General features: G+C 41.0%; 1 protein-coding gene across 1 annotated transcript in view; it reads right to left on the minus strand.

Moving 5' to 3' along the window:
- The window catches only part of LOC122936091 (T-kininogen 1-like), a 120,507-nt gene that overhangs the window by 75,114 nt on the left and 30,739 nt on the right, over window positions 1–14,654 (minus strand). Inside the window, exons 4-5 of the mRNA XM_044292105.1 lie at window positions 8,674–8,843; window positions 2,867–2,977 (exon numbers count right to left, since the gene is read on the minus strand). Coding sequence (XP_044148040.1) covers window positions 2,867–2,977; window positions 8,674–8,843 — 281 coding nt within the window. The remainder of the gene's footprint in view (window positions 1–2,866; window positions 2,978–8,673; window positions 8,844–14,654) is intronic.

Raw genomic sequence — 14,654 nt, forward strand, 5'->3', positions numbered from 1 at the left:
TTTGCTAACATTTAGGCTAAGAGAATATTTATATTTTGCTACGTTTTGACACTTCGGCCTGGATTTATCGAGACCAGAGTGTGCTACGTCGGTCTTGTTAGGGCCTGCACTGCCGAAGGAGGCATGTATTTTATGATCAGGCAAAGGCCTCGTCATAACTTAAAGAGCCTCTGTCAGCATAATCAACCCTATTAATCCAGCCATACTTCCTGGTAGGATTGACCATGCTGATTAAAACGATGCTTTGTCTGTATGTTAAAAAGCTGAATAGATTTCTGTGTTTTATTCATATGCAAATGAGCACGTTGGAGCACCAGGGGGAAGGGATGAATCTTTGGAGCAAGCTTTTGTAAGACACTGTGCTCTCCACACTTCACCCTCCCCTTGATTTACAGAGATGTGACCTAGCATGTACATATCATATACTCTACTTACTATAGCCATACGATGTTGAGAATAGAGATGTTCTATGCTTACAAAACTAATACATATTACTGGAGTGGAAAACCACTGTACTAAATATGATAAGGCTATAGCCTGTATGTAAGTGGTCAGCCTTGCATAAAGATGTTCCAAGTTCAAATCCTAGGAGAGACTTCTATTTTTTTTCTTTGTTTATGTTTTTCTCACCCTAATATAATGCTTAATAAAAGGCTATAGTCTGACTATATTGAGAATAAAGGTTTTCTATACTTAGAAAGCTAATACCGATTTCTGGTTTATTCACAAGCACAATATATTATTCAAAAAATACTAGTAATATGTATTATCTTTCTAGGTACAGAAAACCTCCTTTCTCAATATAGTAAGGCTATAGCCTTTTATTATGGGTTAAATGAGAAAGAAAAAAAAATGACTGAAGAAAAAAAACTAGAAGTCTCTACTAGGATTAAAACCTGGGACATCTGCATGCAAGGCTGACCACCTACCTATAGGCTATACCCTTATGATATTGAGTAGAGTGGTTTTCTATACTTAGAAAGCTAATACATATTACTGGTTTCTTTATAATCAATTATTGCATCTATGAACAAACCAGTAATATGTTTTAGCTTTCTAAGCATAGAAAACATCTATTCTCAACATGATACGGCTATAGTAATTGGTGTTTATAATATGTACAGTACAGACCAGAAGTTTGGACACACCTTCTCATTCAAAGAGTTTTCTTTATTTTCATGACTACCCGATGTATTAAATGAAACAGAAGCATTTTATTCAGGTTTTAAGATGAATAATGCCAAGAGAATGCCAAGAGTGTGCAAAGTAGTAATCAAAGCAAAAGGTGGCTACTTTGAAGAACCTAGAATATGACATATTTTCAGTTGTTTCACACTTTTTTGTTATGTATATAATTCCACATGTGTTAATTCATAGTTTTGATGCCTTCAGTGTGAATCTACAATTTTCATAGTCATGAAAATAAAGAACACTCTTTGAATGAGAAGGTGTGTCCAAACTTTTGGTCTGTACTGTACATACTTGGACACAGCTCTGCCCTCAGCATGCTTATATCTAGCCCTGTCAATCAAAAGCAGGGGGAGTGTGCAGAACACAGTGGTGCTATAAAAGCAGTGTTCCAAGGATTCAGTCCCTCATGACAGTGCTCTAGTATGTTCATACAAATAAAAATGCAGATATCTCTGTAGCTGTTTGACATACAGATAAAAGAAAGGTACCAATTTAATCATCATGCAGTAAAAAGAATGGAAACTCTAACTTATTTGTTAAATGTACACTGCAAATGCAGTGTGAAAAGACCCTTACATTTAAGGCTACTTTTACCACAGCGTCCTGTGCTGGATCTTAAAACCTGAATAAAATGCTTCTGTTTCATTTAATACATCGGGCTGAATCCATTTTGTCCAGATCCGGTTGTTTTAAATAGAAGCAAACCGGATTCGTAATGAAAATCATTGCAAGTCAATAGGCCCCGTTTACATTTTCTTTGTTACCGAAAAAGACGGTTCTGGCACCATTGACTTATATTGATTTTCATGCCAGATTCGGTTTGTTCAGTTTCGCAGACCAGACACAAATGCTTGCAGCGGTTTTGTGTCCAGTTAAAAAACTGAACGGAATGCATCCTGATCTGGTTTGTTCTGTTTTGTCCCTATTGACAATAAATGGGGACAAAACGTAAACGTTTTCCCTGGTTTTGAGATCCTTTGCCGGAATTCAAAGTATCCTAAGCTAAATGTGACACGTCAGCATCTTCTTCTGGACATAACGTAATTAGAGGTGGTTCCAGAAGGAGGATACCCGTCGTCAGCTTCAAGAAAAGGTGTTGAACAACTCCTTTACAGCTGGGTTCACAACTGCATTGTTATTTCTATTGTTCTGCTCTGTCATAGAAGTGGAACAATGAAAATAACGTCGGTGCATTGGTGGACTGTGTTATCTTTTTCTGCATTTTTGATGGATCCTGTGAACGAAGCCAAACATTGTACAATCCACACAGAGACAAAGTCTCAAATACTCAAGTAGGAATATTTATCAAGCCATGAAGTTCAGAATTCTGGTTTCAAAAAGTAGTAAAATTGTGTTTCGCAACATTTTGGGGGTCACTTGTGTAAAACAATAATATCATTGTGGACTTGTGGTCGGTTTTTACACCATTCACTCCAGTATTGAAAACTGGGTATGCAAATTTGTTTAACTGTGACTTTTTAAAAATGTTGCAAAAAAATTATTAAACTCACTCCAGCAAGGGTATAATGAAGCTGGAAAAGCATTTATAGACAAAAGTGTTAGGTTTAAAGGTGCAGAAAAAATACCCCTGATGATAAATTGCCTCCAAGGTGTGTATTTTTTGGATCTGGATATATATACTCAAAAATACTCAATGACAGATATAAGCACTTACCCCTTCATTGTCTATTTTGCATTCCTTAGCATTTTTGCTTGTAAAATTAATTTTTGAGCAGTTTGTTTGCCTTATAAGAAATTGGGTGTCATATTGCCATCCATTAATCGCCTGAAAACATTGAGAAGGGAAAAAAAAAAAGTCATTAGATAATTAATACAGCCAATTTGGAAATAATCTGGTAAGAAATAATCATCAGTTCTTCATTCTCGGTTATATTTAATGCTTAATACTTAATGCATGCAATACTTAATACTTTATTACAATCTACCAACTACATTAATGAACAAAGCGGTTTTTGCAGTACATGACACCAGTTGTGACACCAGAATCATCCACTAGAGGCTGCTAAAAGCATATTTATATTTTTTGTTCACGTTTTACCAATTTGCTAAATCATTCAAAATTTGTAGGGCATGGAATACAATTGGAGCTTTAGGCTACACCAGGGTTTCTCAACTCCGGTCCTATTTCTGTCTGTTTTCAAGACCAGACGGATGCTATTGAAATCAATGGGGCCATTTTTAACAGCTGTTTAGATAGGTGTGGACCCATCTAACATTAAAAACAGTACACTGAAGCCTTTCAGTGGTTAAAAAAACAACTCATCCACATACACGTGCGGGAACACTAGCTCCTCACAGGATGCAGCAGGACCTGCGCTCCCAGTGTGATGACGTCGCCGCGCTGGGAGTGTCAGGTCCTGTTGTCTCTACTGGGCATTACGCGCTAAGGCCTCCTGCACACGACCTTATGGTTTTGCGGTCCGTTTTTTGTTTCCGTAGTGTTTCCGTTTCGTTTTGCCGTTTGGTTTCCGCTTGTGATCCGTTTTTTGCGGTTTAAACAGTAAGTACATAAAAGATTTGGGCTGGGCATAACATTTTCAATAAGTAATATACAAGATAGAGAGATAGATGATCAGCGGCACTGCTGCTCTCAACCCACATTCACCCCGGTGTTGCCAGGTTTCGCAAACCAAGGGCCCAGCAGATATACGCAGCTTAGTGTGGTGCTCAGCAAGGTAACGGCAAGTAATTTCTTAGTATCACATGAACGTAGATGAAAGAAATCGCGGCACTCACCACTGCATAGGAGAAGCATTCCGTATGCTATCTGTTTTTTTCGGAACCATTGACTTTAATGGAGCCATGGAACATGATTTGCGGGCAATAATAGGACATGTTCTATGTTTGAACGGAACAGAAATATGGAAATGGAAGGCCTACGGAGTACCTTCCGTTTTTTTTTTTTGTGGATCCATTGAAATTAATGTTTCCGTATACAGAACACAAAAAACGGAATGGAAACGGAAGGCCTAAGAAAGGGAATTATTCCTAAAGCGGAGCACAAAGAGATGGCATTAATCCTATTGGGAAACTCTGGGAGGGGTCATTGGGGAGCATAAACTGAGCCATTAATCATACTGGGAGAGTGGGGGCACTATGTGGGCCATTTGATGTCCAAGAAGCAATATGGGGACATTATGTATAAGGTGAGGGCACTGCAGGGGCTGGGATATTTTAATAAAAACTATGAAATTTATCAATTTTAAACAGCCTTTCAAAACAGCCATTAAAAAACAATAGAAAAATGGAAGATATTCAGATGCAATTCGTTTCTCATTGATGGTTGGTAGGAGAGGCTACAATTTGGACAGAAGAAATGCACACACTGAACGCAGTTGCAGACACAACTGGTTCAACTTGTGTGCAAAACCATCAGTTTTTTCCTGAACAGATCCTGACACAATTCTTATTGCTTGTGTGAAAAAGCCCTATAGAATATGCTGTCAATTTTCCTGAACACAGAGATAATGCGTGAAAAACGCATGTGCCCAGACCCATAGAAATGAATGGGTCAGGGTTCCGTCCGGATGTGGTGTGTTCACTACTTGTGCCTTCATTATTCACTCAAAACCAACATGGAAAATCAACTTTTCGATCAACATCTGCCACGCTTGCTCATGTCACAAAAAGGCCACTACGTTCAACAGAATATCTACCTTTTTGGCTCTTCAAAATGTTAACCCCTTAGTGGGATCCATTGTACTGTATATATACAGTGGAAAGTGTGGTTTTAAACATGGGGTCCACTCACTATAGCCACTGGGTAACTGCTGGATTACAGTCTTTTAACACCTCCGATGCTGTGGTCAATTGTGACCATGGCATCTGAGCTGCAAAATCCCAGGAGCTCTGCACTCCTAGGGCCCAAATGGCTCCTGCACAGAGATTGAGGAAGTATGGTTGTTATAGCAGGTCTTCTGAAGACTCCGGGGTCTGCCAAAGCGAAGCTCCTATGGCAGGACTCCATAGGGACATAGTGAATCTCCCATAGGCTACAATGTTGAATAATAGCAGTCTGTGGGAAAGAAGATCAGAAGATTGCATGTTAAAGTCCCCTGGGGGAATTAACCTTTTGCCTACCACGGGCTGCTTTTTATGCTTTTAGGATTAGGTTCTTGAACAAAACCTATAACATAAAGATATAAAAGCATTGGGTTACATTGTGATCTGCGGGCACTTTGACCACGCTGTCATTAGACACCTGCGGTCACAGTAAAGATCCCTGAGACCAGGCAAAGTGGTCTCTCTGTGTGGAGAGCTATAACGATCCATTGCAGTGTAAAAGCTGGGAGGGGAGTGCTCTTCTTAATGCGCTACTACTGGCTGCAAAATAAATTGCAAGCCTGCGGTCTGTGAATTAACGCCTTCCTACCCTGACTGTGAAATGAAGAAGCAAAATAAAGAAAATTCTAGTTTTAGTAGTAGTATAAGGCTACTTTCACACTAGCGTTTTGGCTTTCCGTTTGTGAGATCCGTTCAGGGCTCTCACAAAAGGTCCAAAACGGATCAGTTTTACCCTAATGCATTTTGAATGGAAAAGGATCCGCTCAGAATGCATCAGTTTGCCTCCGTTCAGTCTCCATTCCGCTTTGGAAGCGGACACCAAAACACTGTCTGCAGCGTTTTGCTGTCCTCTTGACAAAACTCAGCCAAACGGATCCGTCCTGGCACACAATGTAAGTCAATGAGGACGGATCCGTTTTCTATGACACAATCTGGCACAATAGAAAACAGATCCGTCTCCCATTGACTTTCAATGGGAGTTCATAACAGATCCGTCTTGGCTATGTTACAGATAATACAAACAGATCTGTTCATGACGGATGCATGCGATTGTATGATTGTAACGTATCACTTTTTGCAGATCCATGACGGATCCGCCCAAAACGCGAGTGTGAAAGGAGCCTAAAAGACTATGTACACACACACATTTTTCCTCATTGCCATTCATAATAAAATAAAAAAATATATTTATTAGTTTTAGCTATAGTATAGCAGACTTTGTGCACATAAAATATACAAACGTACACACTTTCTTTTGCTTTTGCTTTTGTAGACAAGTTGTACTTTCTATTGGCACCATTTACAGTTGCATACATTTGCATAAAATTTGCAGTGGGCTGGAATTATAAAAAACACACAATTCTGCCACAGTTTTATGGGTTTTGTTTTTACAGTGTTTCCTATGCTGTAAAACTGACCTGTTAACTTCATACTCTAGGTCAATATGATTACAATGATACCACATTTATATAGTTTTAATACTGAAAAAAAAATACTTTAAAAAACCCAAATTTTTTTTTGCATCACCATGTTAAGGCCCCCATAACTTTTTCATTTTTATGTATATTGATCTATGTGGGAGCTAAATTTGGATCACTTTTTATCAATTTTTTTTAGGAGGTGGTGACAAAAACATGGCAAATCGCTGATTTTGATGTTTGTTTTCCATTATGCCATTAGCAGTATGGGATAAATATTTTTATATTTTAATAGTAAACGTATTTTTGCACGCAATGATGCCCATGATGTTTATTTTTTAATTGCTTATTTATTTTTATTTTAAGTTTGAGGAAAGGGGGCTGAATTGAATTTATATATATTTTTACTTTCACACGGGCGAGATTTCCGCACTGAATCCGGATCCATTCATTTCTATGGGGCTGTGCACATGAGCTGTGATTTTCACGCATCACTTGTGCGTTGCGTGAAAATCGCAGCATGCTCTATATTCTGCGTTTTTCACGCAACGCAGGCACCATAGAAGTGAATGGGGCCGCGTGAAAATCGCAAGCATCCGCAAGCAAGTGCGGATGCAGTGCGATTTTCACGCATGGTTGCTAGGTGACGATCGGGCTGGGGACCCGATTTGTATTATTTTCCCTTATAACATGGTTATAAGGGAAAATAATAGCATTCTGAATACAGAATGCAAAGTAAAATAGTGATGGAGGGGTCCACTTGATCGCGTAGTTGCGGATCTCTGTCTTCTTCTGTAATGTTGAGCTGCCGGCTAAGGACCTGTGGTGACGTCACATCACATGGTCCAATCACATGGTTCCTCACCATGGTGATGAACCATGTGATTGGACCATGTGATGAGCACAGTGGCGTCACCACAGGTCTTTTGCCAGGTCCTGAAGATAGAACAGAGACCGGCAGCTATGGAGCAGGTAAGTTAACTTTTATTTTTATTTTTTAACCCCTCCATCCCTAATTTACTTTGCATTCTGTATTAAGAATGCTATTATTTTCCCTTATAGCCATGTTATAAGGGAAAATAATAAAATCTACACAACACCGAACCCAAACATGAACTTCAGTGATAAAGTCCGGGTTTGGGTCTTAGTACCAAACATGGCGATTTTTCTCACGCGCGTGCAAAACGCATTAAAACGCTTTGCACTCGCGCTGAAAAATTGTGCATTTTACCGCAACGCACCTGCATCTTATCGGGCCCTTACACGCCGCGCTCGTGTGAAAGAGGCCTAACAGTTACCCTGGGGAACTTTAACATGCAATTATTAGATTGCTTGTCTCATAGACTCCAATGCATTAGCATTGGAGTCTATGAGCATTTTACTATGTTCCTATGGAACCCTGCCATAGGTTCCTATGAGGATCTTGCCTATCTGCAGCAGGCTCAGATCATTCAGGAGGATCAAAGCTGCCACACATACTATTCAGCTCCCCCAAACCCCATTAGGGGGAGCCGTTGCATGCCTGGGAGTGTACGCTTACATTTGACCATGGCATCTAAGGGGTTAAATGTGTGCAGTTGCATACATTAGCATTGATCGCATACATTAGCCTTCGTTGTCTGCTGTTTAACACAGCAGGCACCCGGCGGCTATGGCGCTCCCCAAGAGTGGGCGCCATATTTGAATACCTGATTTCCGTCCAAAATTACTTTGGGCTGTCGGGAAGGGATTAAATATTTTTGTTTTATATTTTTTATATTATATCTGTGATCTAATGGCACAATAGAAATGTCTAAGGTGTCCCATGAAAAATAATATCAAATACATGTAAGGTTGGCTCAGAAATTAATTACTTATTTGCAGTTAGATAGGCCCATTGCTAAAACTAAAAAAATGGCATGGTAAGGGAGGTAGACACTCCAGTAATGAAGTGGTTAAAATACGTGTAACAAGAAACAAAAAAGGTTTTAAAAAAAAAATAAAAAATTTCAAATCAACCCCCTTTCACCATATAAAAATAAATAAACAATAAAAAAGTAAAGATCACAGGCATCACGACATCCCAAAATGTCACATATTTGTCCCATATGGTGGACAGTATAATGGGGGGAAAAATCAAAATGGCCGATTTTCCATTTTTGGTCTTTTCACCTCCCCCCAAAAATGTAATTAAAAAATTATCAAAAAGTCATACACACTCTATAGTATCATTAAAAAAACATAAATGGAAAATTGCTTTGTCATGAAGTACTGTACAAACCTGCCGCGTGGCATTCACAATAGACTCCAAATCGAAGTAGAATGGATGATTTGAATCCGTGTTTATTTTCTCTATAGTTGAATGAATGAAACACAGCAGCTCCTTATTTTCTTTATCTATGGACTGGGGACATCCAGGGCACGGGTGGTGAAAAGCTGTCCCAGGCATCTCTGTGGTTGAATAAATGCAAATAAATAAATAAAATAATAATACAATAGTAATAAGCGTTATTATGTTTTCTGTGCCTGACCCTGTCTATTAAAAGAAATCTGTCATACTGAACATGACGTCTGAGCTGCAGGCAGCATGTTATAGATCAGGAGGAGCTGAGCAGACTGATATATAGGGGGTCATTTATCAAACTGGTGTAAAGTAGAACTGGCTTAGTGGCCCATAGCAACCGATCAGATTCCTCCTTTCATTTTGGACAGCTGCTTTGGAAAATATAAGGAGGAATCTGATTGGTTGCTATGGGCAACTAAGCCAGTTATTATTATTTATTATTAAAGCGCCATTCATTCCTTAGAGCTGTACATATGAAAAGGGTATACATACATAATACAGACAATTGCACTATGGATGAACAAGACGAGTTACAAACTGGTACAGAAGGAGAGAGGGCCCTGCCCGTGAGGCTTACAATCTACATGGTATGGGAGAAGGACACAGTAGGTGTGGGTGAAGTTGGTCCTGGCGGTATAGAAGCAGCAGGGTCACTGGTTATAGGCTTGTCTGAAGAGGTGGGTTTTCAGGTTTCAGGTTTCTTTTGAAACCCTTTTGAAGGATTCCACTGTAGGTGAGGGTCTCATATGTTGGGGTATGTGGGGGATGCACGGGAAAAATCTTGGAGTCGATTGTGGGAAGAGGTGATAAGAGGAGAGGAGAGAAGGTGGTCTTGTGAGGATCGGAGAGTGCGTGTGGGGATGTATTGGAAAAGTAGCTCAGAGATGTAGGGAGGAGACAGGTTGTGGACGGCCTTGTATGTTTTTGTTAGTATTTTGAATTTAATTTGCTGGGCAATGGGGAGCCAGTGTAGGGAATGGCAGTGGGGAGAGGCAGAGGAGTAATAGGGTGAGAGGTGAATTATTCGGGCAGCAGAGTTGAGAATAGATTGGAGGGGTGCGAGAGCGCTAGATGGAAGGCCACAGAGGATAGTGTTGCAATAGTCTAGGCGGGAGATGATAAGGGCATGTACAATCATTTTCGCAGATTCAAAGTTAAGGAAAGCGCGGATGCAGGAGATATTTTTGAGTTGGAGGCGGCAGGTGGTGGAAAGGGCTTGGATGTGCGGTCGGAAGGAGAGGGCAGAATCCAAGGTCACTCCAAGGCAGCAGACTTGGTTGACCGGGGAGAGTGTGCATCCAGTGATCGTGATAGATAGGTCTGTTGGTGGGGGGGATGTTGAGCAAGATCGGGGAAAGATGATGAATTCTGTTTTATCCATGTTAGGTTTTAGAAAGCGAGAGGAGAAGAAGGATGATATAGACATTGTGGGATTCTGGATAATAAGGTGGTGATGTCTGGACCAGAGAGATAGATTTGTGTGTCGTTAGCATAAAAGTGATACTGAAACCATGGGACTCTATGAGATGTCCTAGGTCAAAAGTGTAAATAGAGAAGAGCATGGGTCCTAGGACAGAGCTTTGTGGGACACCAACAGAGAGGGAATGAGACAAGGAGGTGGTGTGAGAGTGGGAGACGCTAAACGTCCGGTCTGTGAAGTATAATGTGATCCAGGAGAGGGCCAGGTCAGTGATGCCAAGTGATGCCAGTTCTACTTTACACCAGTTTGATAAATGACCCCCATAGTGTTGTGGGAAAAGATTAAGTATAATTTGTATTTCATAGATTTTATTAAAGCTCTGTGTATGCAGTCATTGAGAGAAGGCTGTCAATCACTAAAGGTCCTCTTTAAAAATTGCTGTTCACAGACGCTCTCTATCCAATCTGACTTAGTTTGAGCTACTTTGCAAAGAAGTGTGAGATTGTGAAACAGCTCTTATTGCATGAACACTGTTATTTTGCTGTTTGGCTACAAGAGGCCGCTGTTTCCCCACACAGCTAAACACACTGAGCAGATTTAAATATTCATAGGAGGTGGAGCTGTGTGTCTACAGGAAGGAAGCTGGCGTCCATTTTAGTTGTTGACTAGAAAAGTGTGTGAGAAAAGAATTCCATTAACATCCTAGCATGGAATCACCCTTTTGTGACCAGGATTGCAGCCAAGTGAAACTGATCGTGTCAAGGACCCGGATCCTGTCCAGGAGAAGGAGTACAGCTGCCAGGATCTCTGATGAGAGCTGAAGAGCAAAGCAACGGACCCTACGGTACCGCACGTGTGTTGGATCAGCCTTTGTTCAGTTCGCAGTCACCAGCTGAGGCAGACCCGGGTCGGTGAGGCAGAGCAGACCCTAAATACTTGAGATTGAGATCAAACCTGCCGGTAGTTAGTTAGTGTTGCTGAGTGGCAGGCTAGCAAGAATTTCAGTTTGTTTATCCCAAAGACTTTTCAGTTAAAGTTTTAGAACCGGAGAACAGAGAGGACTTCACCATAATCACTGTATAGGCCGGTAAGATTGTAAGCTTCTGTGTCGCACCGCGCGCTAGCCTGTATCTCACACACACGATTGTTCCTGTTCTTCAGAGTAATAACAGGTATGGCTAGGCAGAGTTAGCTCTTCTCGCAGTAGGTAAATTGTGCAAGTGTTTTCCAGCTACCATCGTAGGGTGCTGTGCAACACAGGGGTCTCAGCTTCCGGGCTGAGTGTATATAATCTGATTTTATGTTTACTGCATTTGGGAAAGTGTTTGATATCCTGTAACAGTAAAGCAAAGTCTGCTCTACAAGAGCTGGTATCAGAGTCGTTTTCCTTGTTCGTGATTTCACTGTATCCTGGGGAGCCCACCCCGGTTCACGGCTTACAGAAGAATGGGCAAAAATTGTAATTGCAGCGAAAGGTGGTCCTACAAAGTATTGACTCAGGGGGGCTGAATTCAATGCACACCACACTTTCCAGATTTTTATTTATTAAAATTTTGAAAACCATGTATCATTTTCTTTTCATTACCTACTTGCTACTTTGTGTTGCTCTATTGGCCCCCCTGGAGTAATGGCAATGCCCCCATTGCTCCTAGAGGTTATTTGCAAATATTAAAACTTTATTTTTCTTAGCAATGCATGCACATATGAACATGGGACCACAGATGCCTTTAGCTGCCAAGCGCACATGAAACAGGTCAGCCAGTTTGCTGACAGATGCAGTTTAACTGGGTTCCTTGAGTGTGTTTGAGACAGAGAATTTAGAATATGAACCCTATTGGGGAGCAGGACAAATGTTAGGGCGACCTCGGTACTACGCTATGGAATATGTTGATGCTAAATCAACAACAGGAAATAACATAAGTAAATGCTAGACACATGCCAAGGACAAATGTAACGTTTCTTTGTGAAAAAAAACTTTTTGCTAATCTAAAGTCTATGCTCTGTAATATAACAAATGAGAAATGCTCACTTTTCATTGAAATTCACTAGAAGTTATTTCCCAATCTATTCTGCCTTTGTCAGCTGCCCTAGGCAAATAACTGAGATAACGCTTCTCTTCTGATCTTTCCCAGTGTATAGAGAAGCTGCAGAGCTCAGGGTTGTGTAATGTTTTGTAATATTTACAGAAAAAAGTCCATGCTGATCCGTACAAACATGGCACGTTGCCTATTTTCATCTGTAGATGCTGCCAAACCATGTGGCCATGCAGGATACCATAGATAGGAAATGCATAAGCCTTTATCTATGGTATCCTACATGGCCACGTGGTTTGGCAGCATCTACAGATGAAAATAAGAGAAATAGAAGAGAAAATAACTGAGATATCTGAATATTACACAATATTATATATGTGGTAGACCTGACAGCTTTCCCGACATGTTTAAAGTTAAAGGGTAACTGTCATGTTTTCATCATCAATTTTAGCATATGTTACTGCTGCAGCAGCATTATGCATAATGCAATCTTTAGTTTCTTCACATGCCATTGTTTTCCTTCATTTTTTCCCTTAGTTACTGCTGTTTAAAGGGTAACTGTCATATTTTTGTTTATTTGCTAGTTTATTAGAGCTAGGCATGTATACCTGAGTTAGTCTGTCAATGATTGTCAACAGATCTGTAATTACCTGATAATAACAGCTTACATTAATGTCCTCTGTCCCTTTCCACTGCTCCCTTAAAAGACCGTTGCTAGGGCTTGTCTGTCTTCCTTTTAGTATAAACAGAAAACAGAGGGGCAGTCTTCCACACTGCATGCCTGCATTAGGCTTCGGAGTGAGGAGACGTGTCTCTCAGTAATCCAATCTAATTGGCTGGCAGGGAGCTGCTGGCTACAGCAAGTGTGTAGGGAAAGCAGTTTTGGCCTCAGAACTGGCAGAGGAGCCATCTTGAGAAGGTCCTCATATTGTAAATGTTTAAACAGACGTAACTAATGGCAAACTCAAGGAAAACAGCGGTATGTGAAGAAACTAAAGATTGTTTTTATGCATAATGCTGCTGCAGCAGTAACATATGCTAAAATAGATGTTTTGATGAAAACATGACAGTTACCCTTTAAACATTTACAATATGAGGACCTTCTCCAGATGGCTCCTCTGCTAGTTCTCTGAGGCCAAAACTGCTTTCCCTCACTTCCCATACACACTTGCTGTAGCCGGCAGCTCCATGCCAGCCAATCAGATTGGATTACTGAGAGACACGCCTCCTCACTCTGAAGCCTAATGCAGGCATGCAGTGTGAAGGACCACCCCTCCTTCTTCCTGTCTTCTTAGCCAAAGACAGACAAGCCATAGCAACTGTCTTTTAAGGGAGCAGTGGAAAGGGACAGAGGACATTAATGAAAGCTGAAAGCTTATAAGGTAATTACAGATCTTTTGACAATCATTGACAGACTAACTCAGATATACATGCCTAGCTCTAATAAACTAGCAAAAAAATAAATAAATATGACAGTTACCCTTTAAAGAGGACCTTTTACGGTCCTGGCATTACAATATAAGTACCTGGCATTGTAGGGCATGTTGAGATGTCCTTGCGCTTATTTTTTTCTGATGGGCTAATCTGTTCCCCCATTGTGCCTCCCATTCTGTTTTGCCACCCTGTATGCTAATCCTTACCATTGGTACAGGGAGCAGATGGCCCTGTTTCTCAGGGGGCTGTGAAATGTCCAATCACAGCGGAGAGCATCACAGCCAGGGAGAAAAAAAAGCTAACCTTCTGGCTGTGATGTGCTCCGCTGTGATTGAAGGCTCACAGCCAGGAAGAAGGAGACACCCAGCGGCGAACTGGGAATTTAAAGTGGTATGGGGGAAAAAATATTAAAGGTGGCCTCATGTTGTAGATGGGGCAACACAAATAGGCGTGGGAAGCAATACCATATTACAGAATACATATACCACAGTGCAGCACAATATACTTCCCCAGAAGCTGTCTCTTTGTGGTGGCCATTAACAGATGCCATATTCTGTCCTTCTCCAGTTGTCTCTGATTAGGATATGGAGCAGGGGGCATAGAGGGCGATTTGTGGGCCACAGTTGAATTCAGGAGGACATGTGCGATCGCTGTCCAGGTACATGATTACCTGATTCTCAAAGCTTTGATTAACCATGAGAGCTCATTTTGTACCTGGCCAGCGACAGAGAGAAGTGCTTGGGTGGCCCCTGGGCATCGTCCCACTGGTAAATTTCCCTGTAAGGTCTATGGCCAATCCGCCCCTAGAGACACGGCCATCTCCTCCTCCTTGTACCAATAGTATGGATTAGCATACAGGGCGGGAAATCAGAACGGGGGGCACAGCGGGGGAACGGAGCAGCCCATCTGGAAAAATAAATGCAAGCACATCAACATGCCCTACAGTTCCAGGTACTTATTTTGTAATGTCAGGACCAGTGAAAGGTCCTTTTTAAGTATTTGCATTACTTTTAATATAACAGTGCTTTTCT

This window comes from Bufo gargarizans, chromosome 4 (assembly GCF_014858855.1).
Source record: "Bufo gargarizans isolate SCDJY-AF-19 chromosome 4, ASM1485885v1, whole genome shotgun sequence".
Lineage (NCBI taxonomy): Eukaryota > Metazoa > Chordata > Amphibia > Anura > Bufonidae > Bufo > Bufo gargarizans.